Source organism: Leptonychotes weddellii, chromosome 11 (genome assembly GCF_054177405.1).
Source record: "Leptonychotes weddellii isolate Sample4059 chromosome 11, ASM5417740v2, whole genome shotgun sequence".
Taxonomy (NCBI): Eukaryota; Metazoa; Chordata; class Mammalia; order Carnivora; family Phocidae; genus Leptonychotes; species Leptonychotes weddellii.
In genome coordinates this window covers 5,209,712-5,230,789 of record NC_138379.1, presented here as the reverse complement: position 1 = coordinate 5,230,789, position 21,078 = coordinate 5,209,712, and the positions used below count along the sequence as shown (strand labels likewise).

The 21,078-nt window shown below is 45.1% G+C and overlaps 1 protein-coding gene across 5 annotated transcripts; it reads right to left on the bottom strand.

The window, feature by feature from the left end:
* Positions 1–7,103: 7,103 nt before the first annotated feature.
* LOC102731618 (RNA-binding protein 4B) lies at positions 7,104–18,620 on the bottom strand. Of its 5 annotated transcripts, none has more exons than XR_004072467.2 (5): positions 18,462–18,620; positions 17,355–17,778; positions 10,139–10,815; positions 8,392–8,553; positions 7,104–7,799 (listed from the first exon to the last, which is right to left on the bottom strand). XR_004072467.2 is itself a non-coding variant. In XM_031018568.2 (4 exons), exons 2-3 carry the CDS (start codon positions 17,764–17,766, stop codon positions 10,148–10,150), a joined length of 1,080 nt encoding a protein of 359 aa, XP_030874428.1. In that variant the 5' UTR covers positions 17,767–17,778; positions 18,462–18,620; the 3' UTR covers positions 7,104–8,553; positions 10,139–10,147. The 5 variants fall into 5 exon arrangements, 3 of the variants coding, with proteins under 3 accessions (XP_030874428.1, XP_006747742.1, XP_006747743.1); XR_004072468.2 differs by having other exon boundaries at positions 7,104–7,718; XM_031018568.2 differs by having other exon boundaries at positions 7,104–8,553.
* Between the last annotated feature and the right edge of the window lie 2,458 nt (positions 18,621–21,078).

Here is a 21,078-nt window from a genome sequence, read left to right as displayed (position 1 = left end):
CTACTTTAGCCTAAAATGCTTTGAAATGTCTGGCCTCAACCCACTGTAATCTCAGGACCTTTCCCCCTCACCCATCTTTTTCTTTTCTTTCTTCCTTCCTTTTTTATTTTTTTTAGAGATTATTTTTTGAGTGTGTGCAAGTTGGGGGGGGCGGAGGGGGAGAAAATCTTGCTCAAGCAGACTCCCCACTGAGCGTGGAGCCCAAAGAGGACAGCTTAATCCCAGGACCAAGATCATGACCTGAGCTGAAATCAAGAGCTGGCCGTTCAACTGCCTGAGCCACCCAGGCGCCCCCCACCCATCTTTTTCTAACCACACTGGCCTTCCTTTCAGATCCTAGTTCACGAAACATTTTTCCTCTCTCAGGCCTTCTTTGTGTCTGGAAGGATTTTCCCCTTAACCACTTTAGGGCTAATTTCTTATCCATAAGATCTTAGCTTCAGGATGAAGCATCAGAGAGTCCTCCCTGTCAATCTCTAAGTAGATGCCTCCTTCCGTTTTTCCCTACCATTGTGCCCAGTTTATGTGTTTTGTACTTAACCCACTTTCTTTGGTTATTTATTGAACATTTTCCTCACAAAATTATAAGCGAGGGGAACAGGGATTTGCCCCTGTGCCAGGCAACAGTGCCTGATGCATAACAGACAATAATAAATGGATATATGTAAGCTTCATTTGAATTTTGTGCTCCTCTTGAGAACATAATACCTTCTGCCCTTGTCCCCATCCATTCATTGCCTTAGCAGTCATAGTCTTTCAAGAAATGAGTGCCAGCATAGAACCAGGCCCTGGGGTAAGACCAGAGGATTGGTGGATAGCCACTTTTAGGGCTGGAGTTGTGCCCTATCCCATGAGTTCAGTCAGTAAAAAGCAGAGAAAGTAGAACTGTTTGATATCCTAGGCGGGCCCTTTAGCTTTGAGATTTGATGATCCCTAAGGGCTGAGCAAGTGGGTTTGTCTTTAGGTCTCATAACTGGGTAAGAAATGGAAGGACGGGGAGTTGGAATCCTTGAAGGACTAGAGAGAGCGTGATATCAGCTCTCCTTCCTCTACCTTTCTGCACGCATAGCCCTCTTGATAGTTTGTCATTATAGATTTGTCTTTGAGAGTACACCTACTCCACTAACTGGTGAGCTCCAGAAGGGGTGGAACCTTCTCTTTTGCTTGCCCACATCACAGTTCATTTGTGATAGGAATGGCCAGTTGAGTGCTTTACATTTACTCCAAACAGCTCTTCTTTTTTTTTAGATTTTATTTATTTATTTGACAGAGTGCACAAGCAGGGGGAGCGGCAGGGAGAGGGAGAAGCAGGCTCCCCACTGAGCAGAGAGCCCGATTCGGGGCTCAATCCTAGGACCCCATGATCATGACCTGAGCCGAAGGCAGACGCTTAACCCACTGAGCCACCCAGGTGCCCCCTCTGAATAGCTCTTAACAGGAAGGTTATTCCCATTTTATGATGAAACAGGCTCAGAGGGGCGCCTGGGTGGCTCAGTGGGTTGAGCGTCTGCCTTCAGCTCAGGCCGTGATCCCAGGGTCCTGGGACCGAGCCCTGCATTGGGCTCCCTGCTTCCTGGGGAGCCTGCTTCTCCCTCTCCTCCCCACTTGTGTGTGCTCTCTTGATCGCTCTCTCTCAAATAAGTAAAAATCTTTAAAAAAAGAGGCTCAGAGAGGTAAAGTGACACACCTAAGGCACAGAAAGCGGTTGTATTTCAGTTCTGGCACTCCAGTTCCAGAGCCCAAATTTCAGCCTTTAGTCTAGTGAGAGTGCTGAGGCTGGTGGCAGTGCAAGCTCTACTCTTGGGTATGAGCTCTATTGTGAGTTGCACCCAGGATTCTGGCTTCCTTGTGGGGCCCGGGGCTCTGTGCCTGTCTAATGCAAGCCTGGCTTGCCCAGCCCTCTCCAGTGCATTGTGATTCCGGGTGGGGACGCATACCAGCACCAGTGTGGTTCCTGAAGTGTTAGCCCGTTGCCCAACTTAAATGATCTTGTCTAAAATTCTTCATTGTGTCTGTATGGAGAGGTGGAGTACAGTTCACACAGCCACTGAAGCACACCACACCCCAAGATGGAGGGAATATAATGGTACCATCGGTGGAGAGAACTATTTTCCTAACCACTCACTTTCCTAATTCTCATGGCCACTGCCCTGCTTCAGAGATACCAGAGCCAAGGGCAGTCCAGGGCCACCGTCGCTGGCAGTCTGGTTCACCTTGCCAAATGAAGAGGCTTAAAAAACTTCCATTGTATCTCCTCCATGTGGATAGGATCTACCCCTAAGACTGCTGGGATCCCTTTGTCAACTGCTCCTCTCCAGTAGTTTCTTACTGTGCCTTTCTGCTATAGAGAGCAAGCACTAGGAATCAGAAGTCTTTCCCTCAGTACTGTGTTGGGGAGGGGAGCCAAGTCATTTAACCTTTTAAATCTCTGTTGCTTTAATTACCAGGGCAGCCAAGCATGTTACCTCATTGGGTTCTTATGGACTAGCAGCGATGATGGATAAGTCATCAAATCTGTAGGGTCATTGTGCAGTTTGAATTTGGCTGGGATCTTCAAACGGCCTGCAAAACTAAGGCACTAATTAAAATCATCTCACCGGACCTTAACCTCTTCCCTTGTGGGTTCCTGGGGCTAGTCTTTCATTTCTGGTACTTCAGTTCTCCTCAGCAGTAGAACATAGCCCAGATCTTAAAGTCCTGAGATCGGTTATTCTGACAAGTTGACAGCTTTTCCTAGGAATGCATTTTGATCTCTGCTTTTCTCCCAAGTTTCCTAGGGCAGGAGACTCTTCTGACAAGCCATGAAGCCAATCATGGGCAAGTTGCTTCCCTTTCCTGGGCTGTCTTGCAGCTTACCAACCTTTTTTTGCCCTTCAGACAAGCTCTGTGCAGGGCATTGAGTGCTGAGGGCCTGGTATCTTTTTGTGCCCCATTGTCTAGCTCTACAAGGCTGTGGCTGGTCTGTGTCTCTCCTACCACCCCAGGGAAGGTGGTGTAGTAGAAGTCAGAGTTCTCAGATAACATCTAGGGGAATCTGGATGCCTTTCTTCTGGGCAGCAATATTTAAATCAGGCTAGGATTGATTTTGCCTTGTACTTGAAGTGCCTTACAGTGCTGCTGCAATGGCGGGGCCTTGTGTGGGTGGATGCTCGGAATCCCCCCTCAAATCATAGACTGCTCAGGGAGAAATTCATGGAGATGGAAGACCTGAGATATTCTTCATTCCCATCCCCCACCCCCAGGTGGGGTCAAGGATATCCCCTTGGCCTTCATTATCCCTCCATTTTCACTGTCTCCGTAAATTGCTAAGTTTGTTTCAAAGGAGAGAGGTCTTAAGGCCAAAGAATAAGCAATGGAGTTTTGGTAGGATTGCAGAAATAATTGACCTTCTCTGCACTCCACACAATGCTTTTACATTTCTCCTAGCAAGTAACATTTTCATCATACCATCCTCTCAGCTGAGACCTTATCTCCCCTGACCCTCAGTGGTGCCTTGTGCAAAGCCCTTGGGGCCTGGCCAACAAGAGGTGCTCAGCAAAAGTTAGGGTGGGAGAGGCACAGCTCATTCTGTTATTTATGGGTTGATTAAACTCAGGGATTTAAACCCTGCCCCTTTGAGTGCCCCTTGAATCACATGCCCTTATGAATGGTCCTTTTCCTGTCTATAGGGTATTTTTTCTCCCTTTAAAATGTCACCTTTGGCTTCATGATTAGGGGGGAGACCCCTCTGTTACATACCACATAAATTTCACATTTATAATGCTATTCATTTTTTTTTCCTTTCCAGAGTGATCTTTTAAGAAAAACGAATCTGGTCCTGTTAACCCCAAATTTAAAACCCTTTAATGGCTTCCAGTTAGTCTTTTAGGGTGAAGATGAAATTCCTAACAGCCTGTAAGGCTCTAATGAACTGTGCCTGTAACTTACCTCTTCAGATGCCTACTGCAGTTTCTGCTTTCTGGTTCCTAATGGGTGCCACGGTCTGCCTGGTCACGGGCCTCACGTGCTGCTTCCTCACTTGGACTAGCAACTGCCCCACTCCCCCATCCACCAAAATTAGTCACTATTGTTTTCATAGCATCCAGTACTTGACACTCCACAGTACTTACCAGAGATGTAATTAAGGTTTGCCTCTCTGCTAGGAACCACATAGGCTGCCTTCATCACCCAAATCCTGACTCAGAGTAGGAATTCAGTCACTGATAAATGAATTCATGGGAGCTTTTAGTGTGGAGAGGCCTCATGGGACTCTGAAATGGTCTACAATGAGAAACCTGGTCTTAGTGAATAAAAGGGGATTTATGTCCACAACGTGCAATTTCTCATGGTAATAACGGAGATTTAGAAATAAACACATTTGTTCCTACTCAGCAGTCCTCTTACATTGGCTGAAAACTAACCCTTTTCCCAGTGTTACCTATTTTGGGAGGAATTAAAGGATTTTTAAATTTATTTACTTACTTTAAAGATTTTATTTGAGAGAGCACAAGCAGAGCAGAGGGAGAGGGAGAAGCTGACTTCCTGCTGAGCAGGGAGCCGGATGCCGGGTTCAATCCCAGGACCCTGGGATCATGACCTGAGCCAAAGGCAGACACAACCAATTCAGCCACCCCGGCACCCCATGAAAGTTTTTAAGATTTTGACAGAGACACAGTGATTTTGTCAGAGCACAAGCAGGGGGAGAGGCAGGCAGAGGGAGAAGCAGGCTCCTGCTGAGCAGGAAGCCCGATGCAGGACTCAATCCCAGGACCCTGGGATCATGACCTGAGCCGAAGGCAGGCGCTTAACCGACTGAGCCACCCAGGCATCCCATGAAAGATTTTTTTCCTAATTTTTAAAAAATTTACTTTTCTAAAGATTTTGACAGCGACACAGGGAGAGAGGGAACATAAGCAGGGGGAGTGGGAGAGGGAGAAGCAGGCTTCCCGCGGAGCAGGGAGCCTGATGTGAGGCTCGATCCCAGGACCCTGGGATCATGACCTGAGCCGAAGGCAGATGCTTAATGACTGAGCCAGCCAGGCATCCCGAAAAATTCTTAAGGGAAAAATACTTTGTAGGATTCTACACAGCTTTTTTTCCCCTCCTCATACAAGGAACTTACTTTACCATCTAAACTGTGCTGTCCAGTGTAGTAGCCATTAGCCACATGTAACTAACGGCTATAAATTGAGGACCGCACAAACCTAGAACACTTCCAACACTGTCAAGTTTTATTGGACAGAGCTGATGTAGAACTGTTTTGCATACTTCCATTTTTTTGTCTTGCCAGTAAGGTATGTTAAACTGTTAAATTAAAAGTTGGCGCTCGGGCGCCTGGGTGGCTCAGTCGTTAGGCGTCTGCCTTTGGCTCAGGTCATGGTCCCGGGGTCCTGGGATTGAGTCACACGCCAGGCGCCCTGCTCAGCGGGAAGCCTGCTCCTCCCTCTCCAACTCCCCCTGCTTGTGTTCCTTCTCTCGCTGTGTCTCTGTCAAATAAATAAAATCTTAAAAAAAAACGCTCATGCACACACAAAAACCACAGAAGAGGTACCTGAGATTTTGATGAGGCCAACAAAACCTGTACATATTTCTCTTTGTTCTGCCTGGTGACTTGTGTATCAATTACAAGGAAATCCCAGTACCTCTGCCTTTTTTTCCTTTATGTAAAACAGCCCTGCCTCTTTAGGGAATGTTGAAGCCAACATGGGCCTTGTGTACTTTTATCACTTGTTGTAAGGGTGCATGGACAGTGGACAGATTAACCTCTACAGACTACTGTATCCTACCCCCAAAACGGAAATTTTGCTTCACCTGTCAGGATTTTTTTTTTTTTTTTAAAGTAGCCTCCATGCCCAGCATGGAGCCCAATGCCAAGCTTGAACTCATGACCCTGAAATCAAGACTTGAGCTGAGATGGAGAGTTGGATGCTTAACTGACTGAGCCACCCAGGCACCCCTTGTCAGGATTATTTTAAATATAAAATATGTGGGGGAAATACTATAAAATTAGATTAAAATTCATAGAATTTACACATTAGCATTTCCATATAGGTTTCAATAAATAAGTCCTTAAGCAGGACTCAGTCCATCACTAAACTTGTTTTTTATGGGGACCTAAGCAATGATAAAATAAAATGTCTATAAATCTTTAAAAAAATTCTATGGACAGGGGCGCCTGGGTGGCTCAGTCGGTTAAGCGTCTGCCTTCAGCTCAGGTCATGATCCCAGGGTTCTGGGATCGAGTCCCATGTCGGTCTCCTTGCAAGGAGTCTGCTTCTCCCTCTGCTGCTCCCCCCCCCTCATTCTCTCACTCTCTCTCTCTCTCAAATAGATAAATAAAATCTTAAGAAAAGAGATTCTTTAAAAAAAAAAAAAAATTCTATGGACACATTTAATTGCAGAATGTTGTCACTGCTAATCATTAATACCCTAGTTTTCTGTTAAAAATGTGACCTGTTCTCTCTCTTTGACCTCTTGTAACAATTTTTCATTTTAGCTATAGTCTAAACCTAGCAGAATATTAACACCACAGGAGACCTCTTTAAGTAGCTTGTAAGTGAATTTAATTGAATATATACTATGAAGTCAAACTGAGTCAACCTGATAGGTCCTTGGTAATATTCTGGCTTAACTTTTTCCTGATACTAGGGGTTCTAACCTGGGTTTGCTAGCCTAAAAAGTGGAAGGAGCAGCTCTGGTTGTTACTATTTATTTATTTAAGATTTTATTTGTCAGAGAGAGACTGAGAGCACAAGCAGGGGGAGTGTCAGGCAGAGGGAGAAGCAGACTCCCTGCTGAGCACGAGCCCAATGTGGGACTTGATCCCAGGACCCTGGGATCATGACCTGAGCTGAAGGCAGATGCTTAACTGACTGAGCCACCCAGGTGTCCCAGCTCTGGTTATTTAGAAAGAAGGAACCTGCCCATGAGCAGTAGCATACTTACCAATGTCTCAAGATACTGGATAACTTTTCTCTACCCATTGTTGAGGCCTATTACTTAGACCTCACTAAATCCTTCCTTCTACATCTAAATTTCCGGCATCTAGTCATTCAAATTTTAGAGTTTCAGCACAACTAAGAATGAACCAGAAGATACTGGTGGTAAATAACACAAAAAGGTACTTAAGTGTTAGAAACGTTTATTTGTCAAAATATTAAAAAAAAAAAAAAGTGGGAGGAGTGGAGTAAAACAAGGCTAAATTTCAGCTAATGCTGTACCACGATCACAGGTCAGACATAAAAAAACAAAACAAACAAACAAAACAACAACAACCCCCACCCCCAAAACCCCAATGGTCCTAGCAGTTTCAAAAGATTAGCTTCAATGTTAGAGTCCAGAGCTAACAGAGGAGAGTAAAAGGTCGCTTGCCACTACATGGTCATTTTAAAGGGAAAGGAGATGTTGCAGGTAGACAGGGAGAAGGGTTCAACTCCTAAGGAAAGCAAGATAAGAGGGGTTCCCCTGTACAGGAAAAAGGGGATGCCAGCATAATCCTTACCTAGGGCTGCTTAGAGGCTGAGAATATAAGGAATAGAGTGAAAGGCTACAGAGACTAGTATCAGGAGGAAAGAAAAGTCAACTTAGAAGAATTAAATTAAGAAAGAAAACATAGTTGGTCACAAACTCCTTTGTTTACTGAAACATGAAGCAATGGAAACATCCCGGCAAAGGGGACCGCGCGGAGCAAGTTCTCATATATGACCGCAGCCCGAGGGTTCAGTCCGCAATTATCCTACCTGAAAGAGAGCACAACACAAGAGGCTTACACAATGCCTGGAGAGCAGCTTGGCTCCGAGTACAAGGGCCCTGGTCCCGTCCTGTATTCCAGGGGGAAAAGAACAAAGAACAAAACAAAACCAAGTCAGACTGGATCAAACTTATATCCTGTGTAATTACCAAGGAATCTACTTATAGCTATATATAGAATAAGAAGCAATCTATCTGGAAGACTGCTGTGTTGGTGATAAAAGGCTACTGTCACTGCAACAAAGGGCATACACAGACACTATCAAAAACCATAATTTAGTTTTTATGTGCAGAAAAAGTAGATGATGTCAAGATCTCAAATATGGCCAATTGTACTACTCTACATTTGTTTCATTTTATTCTTTCATAGTAAACAAGTTTTCAGAAATGACAATCACAAAGGGTATCAAGGAACAGTTCATTCACCCTCCGACATACCTATATGTCATACTGTCACAGATTTAGAGCCATAACTCCAGTAGTTCCCCTACTTGGTCAAATCACCCTTACCAAATCAAAAGAAGAAATCCTAAAATTCTCTAATTCTTCCATTGATGATGGGAACTCCAGACACCAATGGCTGGGGGAAAAAAGTTAACTCACACCAAGTTCCTCTACTTATTACAGACAAAGGGCCAAATCTTGGTCTTGATCTGTACCAACCGACTTCAAAAGTTGTGACGTTCTTGAATCAGTTCTGCTAGGGTGAGACCCAAATTCAGATCCCCAACAGTTCTGGAGTATTTCATCCTGGCAGCCTCATTAACATCAGGCTCCTGGGACTGCAACCAACTCAGGGTTATTCAGTCCATTTGAGGTTCACACCTGGAAGGTAAGTTTCTTTAAAAGTCATCACTAAAAAGGTTAGTTGAACAACCACTGCTTGCAGTCAAAATTCACTTTAAAATACCTTAGCTATACCCGTCTAAAGACTACAATATACGAATTTAACTATAAAACACATTCGAGGAAAACAAGTTATCTGGTAGATGATACCACCTTTAGAGAAATATCCCACTTCGTGGCAGATCCAGCTGCATTAGAAGTAAAAATTAAGGCAAACTACACAAGCTGTAAGCGTATGTACTTTACGCACATGAAGACTCTGCTACACAATGGTCTCAGGAGATCCCAGTCTTGTCATGGTCATACAAGATACAATTTATCACAGGTTCAAACCATTATTTGCTTCCCACTACATAAAAGGACAAATTCCTATTGCTTTTTCTTCTTCTACACATATATACCAAAGGGGTAAGTTAGGAAACGTGGAAACTCCTGTTTGAGTAGGCCTCCTATTCAAGTGATGCTCAATTTCAAGGTACAAGGAAAAACCATGAGAATAGAAAGTTGTCATGATGCCATTTCCACTCAGATGAAATTTATCTAGATAATCCTACTAATTAATCTTGCCATTCCAACATCTTTGGTATAGATTTTCTGAAGTAGGAAAAATTAAATTTCTGGGGTCACCACCAGTGGGATTTTATACACACTTATCTAGTCCCTTATGTGTTCCTCTTGAACAAAAACCAAAACAAAAATTGCTGGAAAAAATGAGAAGTGCTGGGGCTCTAAATGATAGTAACAGGCCATGCAGAAATATGGCTTCAGGTGCTCATGCAGGATAAAGTGCTCTGGATTATTAATAAGGAAAGGACTCCATGGGAAGTGGCACCAAAACACTGTGCTTTCAAGGGCCTTAGAACTAAACACCTAGAGCTTATAGGACTTTATCTGGCTTACAGATTTAGGATTAGGATATTAGAAGAGTTTCCTCTGATAAAACTAATGACCTAAGGAGTAGTTCTACTGGCAAGTGAGAAATAAAGTTGTAGTTAAAATTCTCACTGTGACATTCATTACTAACTCCTGAACCTGTACTCTTCCGCTTACACCACAATGACTTTTCTAGAGGGAAGAGAGAGGGGTTTTGGAGTCCACATGGTTGAGTTTGAATTCTGACTACCTCTCAATTATCAGATGACTTCAGGCAAAGTACTTAATCTCTCTTGAGCCTTCATTCCCTTCTCTGTATAAGAGAAAATATCTTAAAGGCTTTTTGTGTAGATTAAATGACATAACGTACAGAAAGGGCACTCAACAAATGTTCTTTTAACTATGTTTCTGTAACCCAGATTGCTTACACTTGATTAAATAATATTCTCACTGAGTTTGTTGTTGTTCTCTCCGAAGGAACAAGTTGGTTGGAGTCCTATACTAAAAAACCTCAACAGGCCAAATGAACCTCTGGCCCAAGCTAGAGAAATACTTAAGACTAATACATAAATTTCTCTCTCTTGGATACTGTCCTGACAGCAAACAAACAGGTGGCTTTAGCCTCCTCTATGCAGCACAGATCCCTTTCAAGGAAACTATATTCTCTTAACCACACCGGCCCCACTCTCACCTCCAGTTTTTAAAAGGCTGAGTACCGCGCTCGGTCCACATACTGCTCCCGCTCATACCGGGCCATGTCATACAGAGAATTCCGTGCAGCTGCTGAAGCCTGAGACAGCTCACTCTCTGGCCCATAACCGTAGCCCTCTCCAACTGTGGGGAGCACAGCTGCAGCTCGACGCAGGGGGCTCCTGTCCCTTCCGTAATAGGAGGAAGTGTTGGCAGCGGCAGCGGCCATAGCAGCCGAGGTGGCAGCAGCACCTGAGTTCGGCAACAGGTGTCTGTCGTAGGGATCAACAGAAGTGGAGTTGAGGTGACTGGTCACAGCTGTGCTCTGGACTTGAGGCAGATGGGACATGGTCTGCTCCGCGTAGTTGTACGCAGAGGCCGCCGCCGCCGCCGCCACTGCCTCGTAAGAGCGGACCCGGTAACGCTTATAGTAGTCGAGCGCTCCGTAAGCATCGTTGTAATACATGGATTCCCCGTAGCCCATGGTGTAAGGCGTGCGCACCGCTCCATACTGTTCATTGTACTGCTCAGTAAAGTCCGCCACACGACCTGTACGATCTACTGGACACTCTTTGGACCAGTGCCCCTCTTTCCCACACCGATAGCAGCCGCTCTGGTCTCCCATCCCAGGGGCAGTCCGAAGCCGGCTGGTGGACAACTGCACGTGCATTCTTTTGCCTTGAGGAAATAGATGTAAGAAGACTTTATTATAACTCACTGACATTCTTTAATCCTCCCCCAAATGAAAGTAAACTAGTTGGCGTAAGACACACATACATACACACGCTCCTACAACCCTTTCTCAGCAATCCCCTCCAGAAGTTGAAGTGAAGTTTTAATACAGATGAGAGCTAGAAAATGTGAGTCCTCAGAGACCAGTCAATACTTTCTACTTACATCAGGTAGCCGAATTCCCTACTTCTGCGTCCGCAACTTTCCCTTCCTTTCCCCTGGCCCCCAACACAGAAACTGAAAAATTTTCCACTTACCACTGCTAAGACTTGATTATAACTGTAACGATTCAAGACCTGCCAATTCTTCCAAATCAAATCGCCAACAAAACCTCAGTTATGCCAGATTTGAAAAGCTTCTTACCAACCTCTCACTGATTTACTCAGGGCAATATAAGGCCTCAGCATTTACTGTAGCTTAAAAACCACGGCAATCTTCTCTCCATCTCGTTTCCTCCAGACATTTTTGCGGGTGTCACCAGAAGGCTATGTTGGATACACAAACCACACCTGGGCTCATCATCTGCTTCACCTCAGTACCTCTAGGAGTTATGCGACCCTTCAGATTTCAACCCCACCCCCATGTTTTTCAGCAAGGGCAAATCCATGCCTATTGCGGGAAAAGAAAACCTGACCAACGTCTCTCAACAGCAAGAATTAGAAAGATACTGAAGCAGTACTGGTTTCTTAGGGACCGTGTGTTCCCATGTAATTCAGCACTTCATCCTGCCACGTAGCTTACAGTTCTTCATAGGGGATTATCTACTTGTTAGAAAAATGCAGCATTTGCCTAAAAGCCTCTGGGCACCCATACAAACAAGCAACATCCATTCTTCCAGGAATGGCCAGCACTACGAACAGCTAAGAGAAGAAACAATCTTTGCTGATGAAAGCATCCAAGGTCTTGAAGAGCAGTTTGAGGAAAGGAATATTGTTGGCAGTATTTAGGCCCAAACTGCCTAAGACTTTGGAGATCAAGTCAGTATTTCTCAAATTGCAGCCAAAAGGCAGCCACTACAGATGCAGAGAACAGGGGCTTCACATCGCTCTTAAGGGCTGCTCAGAACAAATCCCCCCTCGGCCATCAGCAAGTTGCTCTCTCTTTAACAGACCTTGTTCTGGATGCAGCTATGCGATAGGAGGCCTCGTGCTCCACCATCCTGTTGGAAACAGCCCGACTCAGGACGGCAGCCAGAACAGCGCCATGCACTGACCCTGAGAGGGGAGCGGGTTAGTGCAGTTATGTCACTTTAGTCACACGCAGTTCTGCCCAATGTCTAATATTCCTACCACCCCAGTTTCAAGTAGTTGCCACCTCCAACTTAAAACCCCTTCTTTAGCAGAAACAAAAGTGCTCAGGTTTTTACTTCTAGCTGCTAGCAGAGACACAGCATCCACCATCACCATTGATAGCCAACAGATACCAAATGGCAGTAATTCTCTGAATGGAGCACTTAGCCACCCATTGTTTTCAGAGATTTAAATACTCCCATTCTAATTCTTAGGGCCACATGCTAACTATGCTTAGAATAGAAACACAGATTTTTTTGCCCCAATTTATATCCCAAATGTAAAGTTCCCTATGATTTAGACTGGAAGACTAAAAGTTACTTGGTTTTCAAACATGCATGGTGACATTAACCTGTGTGATAGACACAAGCTGTTCCCATTCTGAAGTCAGAGTAACCATGCCAATCTAAAAAGCAGCCAATTCAGAGACCTAGAAGTACATTAAAAAAAAAAATTCAAGGGCGCCTGGGTGGCTCAGTTAGTTGAGCGACTGCCTTCGGCTCAGGTCATGATCCTGGAGTCCCTGGATTGAGTCCCGCATCGGGCTCCCTGCTCGGCGAGGAGCCTGCTTCTCCCTCTGGCCCTCCCCACTCTCATGTACTCTCTCTCTCTCTCATTCTCGCTCTCTCAAATAAATAAATAAATCTTTAAAAAAAAAAATTCCCTAAAAAAAAAAAATTCAAGGGGTGCCTGGGTGGCTCAGTCGTTAAGTGGCTGCCTTTGGCTCAGGTCATGATCCCAGGGTCCTGGGATTGAGCCCCATGTTGGGCTCCCTGCTGGTTGGGGAGCCTGCTTCTCCCTCTCCCTGCTGCTCTGCCTACTTGTGCTCTCTGTCAAATAAATAAATAAAATCTTAAAAAAAAATTTTTTTTTTAATTTCAGTTTAATTTGCTTTTTACTTTTATAGATTCTGGCCCTGTTACTGGATTTTTTTTTTTTTTTTTGAGAAACAAAACCCAGTGATTTTTCCTTGATACTTGTTACTACATCCAATCTTCATTCCTGTATTGACAGAACTCCTAAGTTTATAAACATCTGTGTTTATAATCTACCTCTGTAGCAGCTGTAAAAAGGATTCAGGTAAAAAAATTTTTTTTAACTAGAACTAAAAAATCTGTAATAGAAGCGATAGTTGTTTTTTTCCCCAATCTTTCCAAAGGTTGTAACTAGGTTTTTTGGTTTTTTTTTAAGATTTTATTTATTTGACAGAGAGAGAGACAGTGAGAAAGGGAACACAAGCAGGGCGAGTGGGAGAGGGAGAAGCAGGCTCCCCGTGGAGCAGGGAGCCCGATGCAGGACTCAATCCCAGGACCCTGGGATCATGACCTGCGCCGAAAGCAGACGCTTAACGACTGAGCCACCCAGGCGCCCCTGTAACTAGGTTTTTAATTTAGTTCTTACAATTAAAAAATACTGTGCTTCTATTTATTACCTTAAGGAACCAGGGCAAAGAAAATTGAAAGATTAAATTCTGCCACTCTGCTACACTTGGAGAGGCCAAAAATTTAAAGATTTTCTGAGAACTCCAAAAGTTAGTGAAATATGCTGCCAACATTTCCCAGAAAGCCAGCCTAATAGAAGTGTTTTCTTTTGAAAGCTGGAACAGGAAAGATTATTAAAATGCTGAGAGATGGGCAACCTGGGGTCCTAAGTGCTGAGCAGCTATCATGTGCCAGGAGCCAGAGAAGGCTGGGGGTGTAAATAGCACTCCAGTTTAGTGCTTGTTTACATTTGGGGATAAGCAAGACACCTAACCTCTTATGCATCATTCCCAATTCAGTTGCTTGAACTGTTACTTGGGAACAGCTTTTTTATTTACTGTCTTCCAATGCAAACTGCCAACTCAAGAGTGGTTCAGTTCACTGCTGCTTGTGGAGAGGAAACAGGTCTTGAAAGACCCAGGTTAACAGGTTCTGCTGCTTCCTTTTATAAGTCATAAATGCAGAAGCCTAAATAGCAACTGTTGGTAAAGGTTCAAAAGATGTTCAAAGTGGCACTCTTTTTTTTTTTTTTTTTTTAAGATTTTATTTATTTGACACAGAGAACGCACAAGCAGGCAGTGGCAGGCAGAGCGGCAGGCAGAGGGAAAGGGAGAAGCAGACTTCCCGCTGAGCAGGGAGCCTGACGTGGAGCTCAGTCGCAGGACCCTGGGATCATGACCTGAGCTGAAGGCAGACACTTAACTGACTGAGCCACCCTGGTGCCCTCAAAGTGGCACTCTTAAGAGGCCACCTTCATTAGGAGATGACTAAAAAGGCTTTATAGATAAATGTGACAATCTGGTATATGGATTATATTTTCTGTTAAAACTGCAACGTATTGGGCGCCTGGGTGGCTCAGTTGGTTAAGCGACTGCCTTCGGCTCAGGTCATGATCCTGGAGTCCCGGGATGAGTCCCGCATCGGGCTCCCTGCTCGGCAGGGAGCCTGCTTCTCCCTCTGACCCTCCCCCCTCTCATGTGCTGTCTCTCTCATTCTGTCTCAAATAAATGAATAAAATCTTAAAAAAAAAAAAAAACTGCAACGTATTATCCCATGCTAAACTTTCTCTGGTCATCTGGAAAAAAACAGAGCTGGTGGGGCGCCTGCGTGGCTCAGTTGGTTAAGCGTCTGCCATCGGCTCAGGTCATGATCCCAGGGTCCTGGGATCGAGTCCCGCATTAAGGAGCCTGCTTCTCCCTCTGCCTCTGCCTGCCACTCCCCCTGCTTGTGCTCTCCCTGTCAAATAAATAAATAAATAAATAAATAAAATCTTTTTTTAAATAAAAAAAAAAACAAAAACAAACAGAGCTGGTTATAAAAAATGTCTACATGGGGGCACCTGGGTGGCTCAGTTGGTTAAGCAACTGCCTTCGGCTCAGGTCATGATCCTGGAGTCCCGGGATCGAGTCCTGCATCGGGCTCCCTGCTCGGCAGGGAATCTGCTTCTCCCTCTGATCCTCCCCCTCTCATGCTCTCTGTCTCCCATTCTCTCTCAGATAAATAAATAAAAAATCTTTAAAAAAAAAAAAATAAAAAATGTCTATATGTATAACTCAGAGTAGAGTGCTTTCTCCAGAGTGGAAGGCTAAGAACATCAAAGCCAAATAAAGGATTCTTCTTTTCCAATGTTTTTCAAACATTCACTTCCTAGAGTAAACCTGCTTTATTAAAACACACACTCTTCCCAAGCCAACTCCCTCCCAACTAATTGACTTCTGTATGCATACTTTTGCCCTTATCCTTTTATTCAATTGTATATTTAAAAAAATAAGGACATGCAGTATTACATTACTAGGACATCTTTGCAGAGTTTGGACCCGACTTAAATTGCATCCTCTTTACATTTTGTTACCTGTCAAGAGAGAACCCCTATTTCCCCCCCACACTGTCCATTCATGATCCCATCTCCATCAAGTGAAAAATAATTAAGAATGTTCTTAAAGCTGTCTGAAGTGCAACAGCTTTCCAAATTAATAAAAGAAAAACAAATATAAATAAGATAGGTAAGTGAGGAAAGTGAACTATCACATTTTAAATAAGCTTCTAACCATAATGGAAACACACTCGTTGCAAACACCACTCACCTTTCATCATATAGTGTTTACTGTCAATACACTTTCACATCTATTACCTCATTCTAGCCTCACTACCATCATGTGAGGGAGGTACTGCAGGAATCATTAATTCTATTTTATAAGTAGGGAAAATGAAGCACAGAGAGATTAAAAACACTTGTCCAAAGTCACACAACTCGTTAATGGTAGCAAGTTATGTATGACTTTTGCCCTATGCTTTAGAGAGGAGCTAAAGGCCAGGACACCACTGGCTGAGCCCAGAGAGATTTGACGCAGTATTTGCAATCTACACTATTTGCAAACTTTCTTACCCTTTTCTGGTCAACTTCTCCTCTTCTGCCATTTCTTTTCTCACTGTTTTCTAGGTTTAGCAGAAGACACTTAATAAGTCCTTTTCAACAAACCTTTTAGTGGCACTCAAATCACCATTAAAAATGGTGTTAACTTATGAACCTGAGAAGTGGCTGTAAATGTGTGGCTCAAGATGACACTGTCAACGAACAGCGCTGTCCAACAGAACTTTCTATAATGATGGAAATGTTCTCTATTTACACTAATACAGGCACGAATAGCCTCATGTGACTTCTGAGCGCTTCAAATGTGTACAGTACAACTGAAAACCTGAAATTTAAAATTTAATTAATAGCCACATGTGCCTAGGGGCTACCATATTAGACAGCACAGCTGCAGTCTTCAGACAACCCTGGGGTATTAATGATAACCTACATATCTTTATAATTGGTAAAATTATACAACATGCTCCATGACACCTTTCTTGGAACCTTTCAGAACAGGACCAATGTTTCATTCAACCTACTATTTTTAAAAATTTTCTTTTTTTCCCATTAGGGTTAAATAATCGTCAGTGGAAGAGAATAGTCCGGTGGCATGGGTTTGGGCCCTGCTTGTATAGTTGACAGACTGAACACATTTGAATGCGCTCAAAAGATACATCCCCAAATCCAGCTTCACCATCCAGAATTATAATATAGGGATCCCTCTAGATGTCTCTGTTCCTCTTTGCCACAACAACCTATCACCCCAGGCCATAAAGAGTATAAACCCTAAGCATTTAAACTCAAATATAAGGCTTTCTGATCATAACAAAAGAAGCAGGGGGCGCCTGGGTGGCTCAGATGGTTTAAGCGACTGCCTTCGGTTCGGGTCACGATCCCAGGATCCTGGGATCATGTCCCACGTCGGGCTCCCTGCTCGGCGGGGAGTCTGCTTCTCCCTCTGCCCCTCTCTCTCTTATGAATAAATAAATAAAATCTTTAAAAAAAAAAAAAAAAAGCAGGTAATCCACAGACTTTTCTCCTCCCTCCTCCCATGAGGTACTCATTTGGCAAGGCAGATTAACTTCCAACAGCACTCAAATGAAGACTGCGTGATAAAGTAACCCAGTCTGTGACTCTACAGTTGTTGAGGAACATCTTGGCAAATAAATCTGAAAAGGGCATGTTTGCTTCTCCAAGAGGAAACTGTACTTAAGAGTAGTAAATGTGCAATCTTTCTATTATATCCAGCTAAAATAGAATGGAAGACATCACCCTGCCAGCCGCCTGGTCCTGTGTTCTTGTCTCTGTCTTGACCTAGACTCCACTACTCAGTTCTGCCACCCAGACCCCAGAGCAGTTCACCTTGAAACTCTGTGTTGTCAAGGCCCCTGATGGCCTCCACTGCATCCTCTGCCCGCTCCATGTGTACGAAGGCATAATCTTTCACGATGTCACATTCGATGACTGGGCCATACTCCTCAAACTTGGCCCGAAGCTCCTGGTTGGTACAGGTGGGGCTGATGTTTCCCACATGCAACTTGGTGGAGGCTTTGCTCTTATTCTTGCTGGCTTCCACGTTGATGTTCACCCCGTGTAGCTTGTAGTGGTGCAGGTTGCGTATGGCATCCTCGGCCGCCGTCTTGTCCTCTATGTGCACAAAGCCGTAGTTCTTAATGATGTCACATTCCAGCACCTTCCCATACTGCTCGAAGAGTGAGCGGATCTCCTGCTCTGTGGCCTCCCGGGGCAGGTTTCCAATGAACAGCTTCACCATCCTGACAAGAGCCTGGGAGGGAAGAAATAAGATTTCCAAAAGTTAGGGGTGGAGTGGGAAATTTCACTGCATTGCATTTGGTTTAATCCTCCAAAGAAGTTCTTGGCACCTTCAAGATTCAAGACCCTCACATAAACGTTTATTATTTTCTTAATAGAGAGGAAAGGTTTGTACGTTAAGAGTGTGAGATGCGTGTGACACCCCAACAGGAGGTCGGGGTCAGCATGCACTGCACCGTCTATCACTTCCGTGAAATGAGGCGCGTTTAAGTAACAGGGTTGGCTGTTTTATGTCTTAAAATACTCTTTTTTGGGGGGGGCCAGGAAAGAGAAGAGCTCAAGAAGGGGGCAAGAGGCATATATCTCGAGTGTCCCTAGTAACGAGGTTTTGGAGGGAAATCGGTGTACCTCTCCTCCGTGCAGTATTACCTTCAAAGATACTCGAAGAATAAAGAGGCTTCCTTGGCCCCAATCCGGGACCCCCCCAGCGACCTAATCTTCAGCTCTTTCGCCCCAACAAAGACTCGACCCGACCCCTGCCCCGCCCCCTCCGGAGACCCGGCCCCGCCTCCTCCCGTTGTCTTCCCCGGACTTCCCGCAGCAAGAGAAACCCAAACCGTGGGCTGGTCCCGTCCGCCAGAGGCCCAGCCCGGCCCACCCTCGGGCTCCCCACACACCCAGAAAACCCCCTCGCACCTCCGGGTGGCGGCGGCGGTGGCGGCGGCTCCCGCGTCAGAGAGAACCCTACAAAATGGCGACGGCCGCTCGAGCCTCGGCGCGACCGGGCCCTTTCTCGCGCGCCAGCTCACGCACGCGCGAGTGCGCGCTGCCTCCTTCCCCTCCCCCTCGCGGGAGCCGGGCGACCAATCCCGCGGCGGCATACAAATGGCTGCCCCAGGCTAGGCTCCCAGTCGCCCCGACACGGGGGCGGGGCCAGCTGGTGACGACGCTGCGGAGCGAAGGTCAGCCCGCCCCCAGCCCCGGCTAGCCAATCAGCACCCTGGAAGCGGGGGGGTTGGCGCTCAAGCGTCAGAAGGGCTCCGGACGCAACCACTACCTGGGTGTAATCAGAAGTCCGGGGAGTCGCTAACCATCACAATGGGTCGTGCTATTGGGCCAGTTGGGGCGGGGGTGGGGGTAGGTAGCTGATGACAAAGGGTTACCTCACTGGGTCCTCTAAACGGGGGTTTTCTTAGCGGGCTGGTCAGCCACTTTGGTAGCTTGGGTCAACGTGTTAGAGACACGGAAGAGCCACATTTTAAGCAAACGTAGTCAATTTTTGGAGAGCTTTAAATATAACTTAATATTTTTCATTGCAAGCATCTTATTCGCTGGCGAGGAAACTACCAAAGATGGCAGAGCTGGGATAGCTCTAAGAGGCATCGTATCCAGCCTACATTTATCGGTCACATTTTGTTTGCTCATGCGTATACGTGGGCTGTTTTTCTCTAATTACAGTATTGGCTCTAATTGTGTGTCCTTCACAGTTCCTGGTCCGTGGTGAATACACCAAAGGAATACTTGGTGCAGAGGCCCAGAGAAGTTCCTTGTTTGGGGCGGGGCGGAGGGACAGGGGTGAGAGAGGGTCTCCAAGTCCACACCAAGCTGCTGGAGGTCTAGGCAGCTGGGACTCCGGGCACTTTTCTAGCATTCAAAATTCAGCTGTGGTGCAAGGGCGCCTCCTGGTGGTAAAAGAGAAGCTATTAGGAGGATTACTCACTGTCACTCTTGAACAAAGAATAGACGTTTGTAGAGATTGATGGATCCAGCTTATCTCTGAGTGGAGCATGCCAGGGTGGTTGTCAGTCACCGTTCTTCATTGTGGTGGCTCCATAGAAGCTTTTCTGATACCATCAGGCACAAATTCCCCAGGCTTCTCTCCTCCTCCCCAGCTACTTTGATATGTTTCTTTCACCGAATTCTTTTTGTTTCCCAGCCAGCTATTTCAGAAGAGGCACTGTCCTTCCAATTTTAATACAACTCATGATTTCTCCCAGCTAATTCTATCTACCTCTCCCGTTCCCTCCTCCTCTTGGTCATTCCCTGTTTCTCTCTACACTCAGACTTTTTAAGCATATATGGGGACCTCCTCACCCATTTCTGAAATAGCTCCCACTCATCTTCACTATTAATGTTTTCTATCTTGGGTCCCTTCCCTGTGTTCCAGGCCAGACTGCTTTACAAATGGAGAGTCTGAACCTGCTATTGCCCACCTTCGTACACTGTGTTTTGGGTTCTGTCCACCTCTCCCAATACGCCATATTTTCTGAGGTCACCCAAACTAGTTTTCTTTTAAGTTTTCACCCCTCTAAGGTTTTCATTTCATTCACCATCCTTTTCTCCCCTGTTTTTATACTGTTCCTTCTCATGACTGCACCGTTCCATCTCCTTCTCTCCTTCTATTTCCCTACTCTTTATTCCCTTTTATCTCACTTCCCCTTCCCTTGTAGGCAACCATTCTAATGAGTTTAATGTGTATTATTTTGTTTGTGTTCTTGCCAGACATGTCTTTTCAGTGAGCATTTGCTTTATCCATTTTAAAAAATGTTTTATTGTGGACATTTTCAAAAAGGCACAAATAGAGGATATTATGATGAACTCTTTTGGACCGTTTCTTGACCCAGCTTTGACAGTTATCAACATTCTGCTGACTTTATCTATCCCCTGTACTTTTTTTAAAAATTTATTTATTTGTCAGAGAGAGAGAGAGAACACAAACAGGGGGAGCAGCAGGCAGAGGGAGAAGCAGACTCCCTACTGAGCAAGGAGCCCGAAGCGGGACTCCATCCCAGGACCCTGAGATCATGACCTGAGCCAAAGGCAGATGCTTAACCAACTGAGCCACCCAGGCATCCCTGTACTTTTTTTTTTGGACTGGAGTTTTTAAAAGCAAATCCCATGCAGAGAAAGGGGAACCCTCCTACACTCTTGGTGGGAAAACATGCTGGTGCAGCCACTCTGGAAAACAGTATGGAGGTTTCTCAAAAAGTTGAAAATAGAGCTACCCTAAGACCGAGCAATTGCACCCCTGGGTATTTACCCCAAAAATACAAATGTAGTGATCCGAAGGGGCACGTGCACCCCAATGTTTATAGCAACAATGTCCACAATAGCCAAACCTATGGAAAGAGCCTAGATGTCCATCAACAGATAAATGGATAAAGAAGATGTGGTACACACACACACACACACACACACAGGAATATTATGCAGCCATCAAAAAAAAAAAATCTTGGGGCGCCTGGGTGGCTCAGTTGGTTAAGCGACTGCCTTCGGCTCAGGTCATGATCCTGGAGTCCCTGGATCGAGTCCC